A 10,783-nucleotide genomic window follows, 5' to 3' on the forward strand; every position below is an offset into this window, starting at 1 on the left:
CATGTTAAACGATTTTTTAAAATACATTATTTTGAATGCAGTGAGCCAAAGTGCAGTTTCGAAACATAGAGATGGAGATTTTTTCAACCATCTGCTGAATGAGCATCAGAAATTAGCAGTGAAAAGGATACTTAGCGGTGAATGTCGTCCAATGCCCTATATTCTATTTGGACCACCAGGAACTGGCAAAACTGTAACAATAATTGAAGTGATCTTGCAGGTAATTAATCAATTATGATATCAAGAACCAATTGTGATATCACTGCCATCATCATTTAATAAATTTATAATTATAAAAAAAGGTTGTTTTTGTAAGCTGTTAATGTAGATAGTGTTTATGAGAACTTTTTGGTGGACCAAAGTAAAGAACCTTGATGCATAATTGATAGAGAGTGAGATTCTAAGGGAAAACTTTCCTGTCTGGATCACCAATAGTTCAATCTCTGTTCCTAAGGAATTTTGAAAAGAAAGTGTATTTTGTAACTTCACGAGAAGCATTGTAAATGTTCATTTTTAAAAAAAATTGAATTATGAAGAAAGAATTCTGGCTGGGATGTGTGTTAACATGTCATTACTTGGTATATTAAAGTGGTTGCCAAACTGAGTATTGTGGTGCACTCACAGGGGCGACATGGAATATCCCTGGTTGCCCCTTCTTCCGGCTCAACTGGGCACCACCATCTTGGAACTTGCAAGATCCAAGATGGCGCTGCCCTGTTGAGCTGGAAAGAAATGCCTATGGGGGGGCATTGACTCCACTACATTTGGGAAATTATATTAAGAACATCTGAAAAATAATGCTGTGCATTTTTTATAAAAACTTAGGTGCATTACAGTTTACCAGATAGCCGTATACTGGTCTGTGCACCATCAAACAGTGCAGCAGATCTAGTTTGTTCACGACTCCATGACAGCAACATGCTAAAGCCAGGAGTTATGGTCAGAGTTAATGCTACCAGCAGAAATGAAGAGGTAACTTTTTATCTTAAAGCATGTCTTTCATTGATTTCATTCCACTTTGACAGTATGCTTTTTACCTACTTAATCACTAATGGGAAGTTGAAGTATGTCTTTGAAACTTGAAAAGAGCTGGCTGTATTCAGTTAAACTTGTTTCATGGTATTCTACAATGCTGCTTTTTTTCGCCTACTTACATTGCATGCTGAGCATTCCAGATTACTATTTGTCCCTTCTAAATGGTACTTCTACTGATCTTGGAACTTCTGGATTATTATTTATTTATTTATTTAAGTAATTTATATCCCACCTTTTCACCCCACTTAAGGGTCCTCAAGGTAGTTTGCAAAATATTTGAATAGATAGATAGTTCAATAGATAAAGCAATGGTAAAACATTAATTAAAACAATTAAAACCATAAAACAGTAAGACACAGTTGGATCGTTAAAAGATGTTTCATAAAAAGCACCAGCCCCCCCCCCCAGTATCTGCTTTTAAAAGCTTCCCTAAATAAAAAGTCTTGAGTCCCTGCCAAAAGGATTCTAAAGAGGGAGTTGTTCTAGAGAGGGAGTTGTTCTCAATTAGAGGGGGAGGGAATTCCATAGTCAGGGCATCATCACTGAGAAGGCCCTATTTCTTGCAGCCATCCCCTCACCTCTACAGGTGGCAGCACAGTTAAAAGGGCCCCTGAGAGGATGATCTGAGAGGATGGGTAGGATTATATGGAAGGTGGTCCCTTAAATACCCTGGACCTGAGCCATAAAGGACTTTAAAAGTCAAAACTAGCACTTTGAATTCAGCCTGGAAACGAACCGGCAGCCAATGTAGTTGATAAAGCAGTGGCTCAACTCAGTCGAACTGGCAAACCCCAGCAACCACACAGGCAGTTAGTGATCTAATTTCTGGGAGAGCTGAAGCCAAGAGAGTAAGGAACCAGACATGGGTCCATTTCACAGTGACCTCTGTCACCGGAGTACTGTAGTAATAGTTGGACATTGTCAAGCATGTGATAACTTCCTGAGAGCAAATAACAGTCAACCTGTTTCCCCCAATTATCTAAAATCATTTGTTGATATTCTGCCATCTGTATACATGACATACTGATGGTTTAGCATGTGACCAGTATTTTATTTTTAGTTACTGGTTTCTGTTGACAGAATTTGAGTGATGTAATAAAACTTTACTGCAAAGATGGCGAAAACATTCTGAAGGCATCTCGGTTCCGGATAATTATTGTGACTTGCAGCAGCGCAGCAATGTTCTACCAGATAGGACTAAGGTACTATGCATGCACATTTGGCTGAAATGCTTGGGGCAAGCCGGGATGTAAATCATGGAAGAGACAGACCCACCCAAATGAGCTGTCTTTCAAAGTCACTACCTGAAGCTCCTGTGGAAATTGTGTGAGACTTTAAGACTGAGTTAAATATGTTCCAAAGTTAAGCAGAGCATACACTGAATCATTTTTTTAACCTGTAAAGGAGTGCCTTGACTGCATCAGTTTGGTTCACTGTTATTTCATTACAAGAACTGTGCCAATTTTTCACAAGTTGTTTGCTTCAGCATTGCCACAGGGTGGCAGAGCACACCATAAGTAGATTGTTTTCAATTTCCTCTAGGCTTGGACACTTCACTCATGTGTTTGTGGATGAAGCAGGGCAGGCTAGTGAACCAGAATGCCTAATCCCCATAGGACTTGTCTCGGAAATCAGTGGCCAGGTATGTACGTTCCTCATAAAACCAAATCAAGCAGAATCCTTCAGGTTTCTCTACTACACTGGCATAGATGATAGTGCTCTAGATCAGGGTGGTCGAACACACGGCCCACAAGGCCCCTTTTGGCACCGCTCAAGAATTCTGCCACACCCTCCTCCTGCTTCTTTGGCTTTGGAACAGCATGGCAGGGAGACCAAAAAGGGCAGTTCTGCCACTCAGCTCAGAATCCAGAAATAATTGGCGATAGGATCATCATGTTGCCGCCAATTACTTCCACATTTATGCCCTCGAGTGGGGGGGGGTGTGGAACCAGCATACTGCGTCCCCTTTAACAGTAAAAGTGGAACCACTCTGGTCTAGATGGACAAATGATCTGATTTGGTTTAGAGCAATTTCATATATTGCATTCCTTTATCATATTTCATTTCTCACCATCAAACTGTAGATTTTTTTTTTTTCAATATACTGTTCTCTAAAGGATGCTATGGTAAAGATATTTCTATGAACAAGAATGGATGGTAGTTGTGGACTTAGTTCATTTTGTGAAATCAAACTCTGGCACACTTGGTGAAAATTCAGTTTTAGTGCATTCTATTTTTATCTTAAATTTCAATTAAAATAACTCTATTCTTGCAGGTAGTCCTGGCAGGTGATCCAATGCAACTGGGCCCTGTCATAAAATCTCAGCTTGCTTCAATTTATGGATTAAGCGTGTCCTTGTTGGATAGACTACTGTCTCGTTCTCTGTATCTGAGAGATGAATATGCTTTTGGTGCTTGCGGATCATATAATCCTCTGTTGGTAATTGAAGAATATAGTTAACTGTTTTAGTTTTTATATTAAAATACTTTGAACTGACTTTTTGTATTATATGAAGAAGGGAGTCTACATTTCAGTTCCTTGTCTCATATAGTCCTTTTTATCTGCCCCATGTTTTAAGTGCAGCAAATCTCATCTTTGTTGATCATGTAATGTGTGTAAGCTAGGGCTTCTTGATTTAAATGCAGAATAACTAACCTCTACGACCTGTTAGATTGTGGAACTATTGGCTTATTTAAAAGCTGGTAAACCAGCTTCAGCGTGGTTTTTAAATGAGCAGTCGCCAAGTCCACACCAGAGCCTTAAGTCTCCAGGCACTTAGATCTTTACACTGCTAAATCCATGTTATAATATACATGGGAATATACAGTTGGGAACGTGAGTGCAGTCTACTTGGAGGAAATGTGCATTCCTCCAGGACACACTCCTTGGAAGTCAGCAATATGGCCAGCATAGCTGCAGTTCCAGTTGGATCATCCCATGGTAATCCCCCAAAAGAAACCTATTGTCAAGCTACCAGGAGTTCAATAAATGGCACTTTTCAAATTTCACTAAATTGATCTCTCTTTATAATAGAATGTGTTTCAAAGAATACATGGGTAATTCCATATTATGGACTTCTGTCCTATTTGCAGATCACAAAACTTGTGAAGAATTACCGATCCCATGATTTATTACTTGCATTGCCATCTAGACTCTTTTACCATAAGGAGCTAGAAGCCTGCGCTGATCCTTCTGTGGTAAACTCTTTGTTGGGATGGGAGAAGCTGCCAAGAAAAGGCTTTCCGCTGATTTTTCATGGGATGAGGGTATGTAAACAGTTTTTTATCCAAAGCAATTTTTGATAAATAGACTTCATGTACAACTCTCAGGGATGCAAGTTGACACATGAATGTTCCTGCAGAATTATACGGAAACACCTTTTTTATGAAAACTTGGTTTTCTGAAAAGGAGGAAGCACACATTATGTTTATTCACCCCTGAAAAAGGACATATGAGGCTGGCTGCATCAAATCAGCATCAAATCCACTAGTCCATTATCAAAAAATTTCAAATGTTTTTCAGAACACCAGTTCAGTTAGCAACCACAATGAAGTCACCCATCTTCAGGTGCTAGCTGCCTTAAAGGATTATATAATCCAGAGATGGAAATGGGATAATATGGGAAGTCCCATATTCCTCCTTGCATTTTCAAGGACGGTAGAGCCCACACACTGACTGTGCTGGCAATATCTTGCGTGAGACCCATTGATCAGTGTTGGGAATGAGAAATATTGGGTTGTTTATAAGCTCCACCACCTTTTTTCTCAGTAGATGGGTGACAGGATGTTAAAACTACAATTTATTTTTACAGGAGTGCCTCTTGGCAGTTGGCGTTGGGAATGCTAGTGCACCACATCAGTCTCCCTTATCCTCAGTTTATTTCCAGGCTAGACCTGGAGGTAAAAGTGTTTTTTTTCCCCATGTGTTTGTCATCTGAGCAGTTAGGCTGCTTGTAAAAGTGTTTGGAAACTGCAATTGTTCCAGAACATGGTGAACAGAGTATTAATGAGACCTGGCTATGGGGAACATAGTACACCTGTTGTCAAACAACTATATTTGTTACCAATTTGTGTTGGAGCACAACTCTTGAGTGCTACACTTGAGCTATACAGTTGGGACCAGGGTTCCCTCTCTCTCTCTCTCTCTCTCTCTCACACACACACACACACACACACACACCACCCTGTGTTAAGATTGTTAAAGGAGGTCCTGACTTCGGGCAAGGCAGGTGGCAATGAGGAATAGCACCTTCTCTGTGGTGGTTACAGGTGTACTCTATTTCCACAGGATACACAGCTGTTTTAGAAAGCTTTTTTGTTAGCATTTTTATAGGGTGATCTAACTGTCTTGGCGGACTTATTTGGGGGATGTAGTAGTAGTAGTTTCTATTGTGAGTATATATTGTAATTAAACCTCCTTAGGATTATAGAGGTGGCTGTAACTTAAAATTGTATACAGTATTGTCAGGGCAGGAGGTCTGGTCTAGAGGGTTGAGCCTCCATTTGCCTGAAGATAACATCCGAAGGTCGCCAGTTCGAGGCCACCAGCACCGTGCGACCTTGAAGCAGCTGACAAGCTGAGCCAAGCTATTCCATCTGCTCTGAGCATGGCAGGATGGAGGCCAGAATGTGCGACCAGATCAAGAAAGAAACATCTGAATGTTGTGGTTTCTTGAAAGATAGAAACCTTCTTTCAAATTGTAAAAATCCCTATGGGGATTTAATTAGCCTGCCTATGTAAACCGCCTTGAATAAAGTCTGAGGAGAAATCTGAGGACCTAGAAAGGCGGTATATAAATACCTGTATTATATTATATTGCAGCTAATAGGTTTTTCCTATCTTTCTAATGAAGGGTACTGAAACCCGTGAAGGCAAAAATCCGTCTTGGTTCAATCCTACAGAAGCAGTTCAGATCATGCGTTATTGTTGCTGCCTTACGAAAAGCATCAACCATACAGTGTCAGAGAAAGACATTGGAGTGATTACACCTTATCGAAAGCAGGTAGGGTTTGATGCTGTGGAGTTCTGCTGCAGTAGTGCTACCTCCTGATAGTTGGTTTTTTGTTTGGAAAAATCTTTGGACAAACTTACAAAACCCATGTGTTTGAGATAGAACACAAGCAGTCAAGAAAGTTTGAACTGCAGTTGGAGTCTCGGTATCTGTTCCCAGACCCCCTCCCCCCACACACACACACAGATAACAAAACTCGCAGATAATGAAATCTGGTTCCGACTCACAGGGACTATGAACGCAACCAGAACTGTGTTTCATTCGTGTTCAGAGCCTTTCTGAGGTCTGTAGAGGCTGCATGCAGCCTCTGTGAGCCTCAGGAAGGGTTCTGGACACCACCGGAGATAATATCTGGTGTTGTCTGGGAGGTCAGGTCCGGATTCCACCCTGAATTCTGAATCTGCAGTTAGGAATTCTGCACCTGTACTGACAAGTTGGGGTACATGGATGAACCTGCTGAAGGGAAAAGCCAAATAACACTTTCAGAGGACTCTAAAGGTGCTTCCAAATACTTTCTTCTGCACTCTTACTGCTTGGTTTCTAGTGATTCTCATAACAATTACCTGTAAACCAAGCATAAGCCATGCTAACCACTGTTAATCCAATTGTGCGAGCAGAGTCAGTACTGTGGGGATGGCAAACATCAGTGCCAGGCAGTGATGATGGCTTCAGACTACCATGATAATGGGTACCTTCCTTATAATTTTATTGTATTCAACTGTTCTTTCTGGGAAAGTTGTATATCTTAAAGATGGAGGTGGGCCTCCCTAAGAGAGGAGAGCCCTGTTGTTCCTGGTGCCCTGCTTACAATTTGTCGTGCACCTTGATAGAACTGAAAATGCTGACTTTTGTATTGCCATAGGGAGGCTTCAGCAGTTTCTTGAGTTTAAAAATGCATTATTTTTGAGTGTGTGTTTGCATGTACCTCTTCTGATGTTTACTTCATACATTTATAGAATGTAAATATATAGCTTTAAAGTTATTTACACTCTGTTCTGAAAGATACTAAGAATGTGTGATTTAACAAAATTCAGTATGGCAAATAACAGTATGGCTTGTTTAGATGGGAGGTTTATTGAAAACTTATTGGGAAATACAGAGTGTCCTGTGATATCCATGGAGGTTCCATTCCAGAACACCCCCCCCCCCAGCAGATAAGGAAACTTGCAAATGATGAAATCCACAGGTTTTGGAGGCCCTGTAATCCTCTGGAGGCAACCGGAGCACAGTTCCAATCACTTCTGCAGGGTCTATGTGGGTCCCACCCATGGGTTCAGGGACCTGGGATAATGAAATCTGTCAGTCTCGAATCCATGGATACAGCGGGTCCACTGTAGATTACTCTGACAGCATGAGGACTTTGAAAATGTGTTCAGGTTCAACCCTTGATCTCTTTTCTCCTGTGATACTCTCATGCTTAAATCCGAGTTGTAGATATCAAAAAGTGATCTTAATGTGTTATCCTCTTTAGGTGGAGAAAATAAGAATTCTCTTGCACAGTGTGAATCTAATGGACATCAAAGTTGGCTCTGTAGAGGAGTTTCAAGGGCAGGAATTCCTTGTCATCATCATATCAACAGTAGGTAGCCAGGCACTATTTGTGTGTAGGATTCCAGGTGTACACTCTGAAAAATTGCAAAAGGAAGCCGGTGGAAGGAAAAAACTATAGGAATGTTTCTCTCTCAGTGACCACTCTAAAGCTTAGGCATGCATGTTGATTTATTGTATGATTGCAAAGATGCTTTAGTTTCATTTTAAAAAGAAAACAAATGTTTAGCTGACTTGATTGGTACTGGCTTCAGTTTACAGTTCTTAAAGTTGATCTGATACTATTTGGAAAAATACTGTGGTGCAATTGATAGAGATGGGTAAAAACAATTGCTTTCTGTACTTCTCATTTTTGAGTAAAAAAAAACCCATTGTATTTGGTTTTTTATATTTAATGGGGGTACATGAGTAATGACTACAGCTGCATCTTCTGACACTATATCACCTACCTAGTATACTTTTAAAGTGATTATAATTATATGTAATAAAAACCCATAACACCGGTTTCTGCATTTCTAACTTTGGAAAGCACTGAAATCCACACACAAACTGTTTTTCCCACCTTTAGCAATTGACGTTGTAGGTCCATATCCATAAATGCTGTGTTTCCAATGCAGCAATGTTTCCCCTCCTAGACCTCCCGGCCCCGCTATAGTGGTTGTCAGTGAAATAGGACACTGAGGTCTTTGGAGCCTCTGTCAGGAAACACTTAAAACTCCTCCAACTAGTCTTTGCCACTTCTGATGTTTCTCAGCCCTGTGCTATGTGCTACTGCATCCTTATGTATGTGGGATTTGACACATTTTGGTTGTTTGCCTTACACATGATGCTGCAGTGGCGCTTGATCATATGGGGCAGAGTGTATATGTGAGTGGCATTATTATTTATAGAATTCCATCCACAATATTTTTGTGGGATTTAATGTTGCTGTTTGTTCCAGGTTCGTTCAGATGAAACCTTATATCTTGATGAAAGACACTATTTGGGTTTCCTTGCTAATTCGAAGCGTTTTAATGTGGCAATTACCAGAGCCAAGGCAATGCTTATCGTAGTGGGGAATCCTCATGTGCTTGCTAAAGTAAGGCTTATTTACTCTTTTGGTGATGTGAAATGTCCTCAGTATTAAACTACTTGTTTCATATGATGTGAGAACCTAAATGGATCCACAGGGTTCATGCCACAATGATTAATCCTACAAGAACTAACCACACTTCTAACAACTGCAGTAAATTATCCTCACATTATCTGCTAAACCTTTTCTTTTACTTATGCCTCTCATATATAACCACCCTAACCCAAATTGGTTGATGTTTAAAAAATATGAATTGAATTATTATACAGTTGCAGTCTTTATTATTATTTTTTTTGTCAGGATCCTTGCTTTAATGCTTTCTTGGAATATAGTGTAACAAACGGAGTTTACGTTGGCTGTGACTTACCAAGAGAACTGGAAAATCTAAAGCAGTGAGTGGTTCTTCAGTATTATTGGGGAGGGAAAAAGAAAATAAATTTGTAGTGGCTATTGTAAAAATTCACTTCTAAAGAGTGTAAGGAACACTTACTTCTGGGATTATAGTAGAAAACAAAGCATACGTGTTTAGGAATTGAGTTTAAAGCATTTGACTTTGAACTTTTACAGTGCATATTTTTGACAACCTGGGAAAAGCAATTAAAATATTGCTTGCATTTACCAAGAACAGATGAGCTTAAGACCATATTGACATATGTAAGGTTACTGACTTCTTGAGGTGTGAAAAAACAGGCTTTTGTATATTGAAGGTTTGACTTCTTAAGATCTTTGGAGGGTCAGAAATGTTGGTAGCGGATATAATGAATGATTAAATTATAAACAGGCATGCAGTACAAACTTTTACAGGCTTATATGCCAGTTAAACCATCCTAGATTTTTCCCCCCAAAATCCTGGAAATCAATCTAGTGAGGGTGCTGAGAATTGTTATTGTCCTAGGAAAACTCCATCACAGAACTACAGCTCCCAGAAATCTCCTGTGGGAAGAAGAAATCCTCAAATCTATAGGGAAAATGTCACATATCTTCACTGTTCAGTTCTCTGGGCTTGATAAAGTAATATTTCCAGTGGCTGTTGGTGCTACTTTATCATTTGTTTTGTCAATCAACAGGTGTGACTAGTGAACAAGAATTGCAGTACTCCCTGGCAATTCTCCCTGCTACACCATCTTCTGCCAAAGGTTTGATCCAGAGGCTGGCAATCGCTTGGTTGATTGAGAACTTATTTTTGTCCTAAATTGTTTAAAGGGGGATATACCATAAAATATAATATTTTGTTAAACCAGAATTATGACTTCAAAGTTGCTGTATTTTTATGGTGTTAAATTAAAGATGTTTTCTGCATTAAAGTTTCTGGCATGTTGTCGTCCCACTTGCACTTGTAAGATATACTCATAATCATAAACTACTAGATTGTAATATCTTTTTAAAAAGCAGAAAATGGAAATCGTAAACCAGAGGGTGTAATGTAGTCTGCGCCTTCAACTTCAAGCATATGTTGGTGGCAAATCTTGATCACTCTCCTCTTTTTGAAAAGCACAAGCTCCCCCCTAACTAATCCCTTCTCCCAAGGAAATCCCCACATTTGACTAACAAATGTCCATTTCTGTCCATTTTGCCTTGTTAAAAAAGTAACAATAGATTAAGAAGGTTGACAACCCAATCCAAAATTAAAGTGGCACAGCTGGGCTGAATGGCCTCCACTTTATCCAGCACAGTTTAGGATCAGGCTGGAGGTCTCCTCAGGGTAAGGGGATATTTTTTCCCTTCACCCTGAGTAATGCTCCAGCCTGCCCAATTGGCTATTCTATATTTTTCCCAGTTCTACCGTATCCTTTTTGAGATGCAGTGACCAGAACTGGACACAACACTACAATTGTGGCCTTACCTTACCAATGCTTGCACCATTATGTACTCCCTGAATGGCTGCATGCTGTATTTTGCTTCCCCTGCTTTGTTGCACCTTTCTGCACATGACTCAATTCCCTGCTAAATGACTGAGCTGTACCATTGGCCTCACATGGTGTTCTTCATGTGTGCATGTTACATGTGTTTGAATGCACATTGGATAGGTCTAGAGTTGCATGTTGTGATGCTGGAGGCTGTACTTCAGTTGAATTTTGTAAACACCTGTGTACCTCTATTCCTGCAAATTCGACCA

General features: G+C 40.0%; 1 protein-coding gene across 2 annotated transcripts in view; it reads left to right on the forward strand.

Annotated features, from left to right (window-relative positions):
* The window catches only part of MOV10L1 (Mov10 like RNA helicase 1), a 31,851-nt gene extending 21,941 nt beyond the window's left edge, over positions 1 to 9,910 (forward strand). For both annotated transcript variants that reach the window (XM_066633536.1, XM_066633537.1), the window contains exons 17-27: positions 42 to 220; positions 826 to 972; positions 2,116 to 2,237; positions 2,578 to 2,677; positions 3,311 to 3,475; positions 4,129 to 4,302; positions 5,889 to 6,038; positions 7,519 to 7,626; positions 8,536 to 8,673; positions 8,968 to 9,059; positions 9,735 to 9,910. In XM_066633536.1, coding sequence (XP_066489633.1) covers positions 42 to 220; positions 826 to 972; positions 2,116 to 2,237; positions 2,578 to 2,677; positions 3,311 to 3,475; positions 4,129 to 4,302; positions 5,889 to 6,038; positions 7,519 to 7,626; positions 8,536 to 8,673; positions 8,968 to 9,059; positions 9,735 to 9,744 — 1,385 coding nt within the window. In that variant the 3' untranslated portion in view covers positions 9,745 to 9,910. The remainder of the gene's footprint in view (positions 1 to 41; positions 221 to 825; positions 973 to 2,115; positions 2,238 to 2,577; positions 2,678 to 3,310; positions 3,476 to 4,128; positions 4,303 to 5,888; positions 6,039 to 7,518; positions 7,627 to 8,535; positions 8,674 to 8,967; positions 9,060 to 9,734) is intronic.
* Positions 9,911 to 10,783: the final 873 nt, after the last annotated feature.

Source organism: Tiliqua scincoides, chromosome 7, assembly GCF_035046505.1.
Source record: "Tiliqua scincoides isolate rTilSci1 chromosome 7, rTilSci1.hap2, whole genome shotgun sequence".
Classification (NCBI taxonomy): Eukaryota; Metazoa; Chordata; class Lepidosauria; order Squamata; family Scincidae; genus Tiliqua; species Tiliqua scincoides.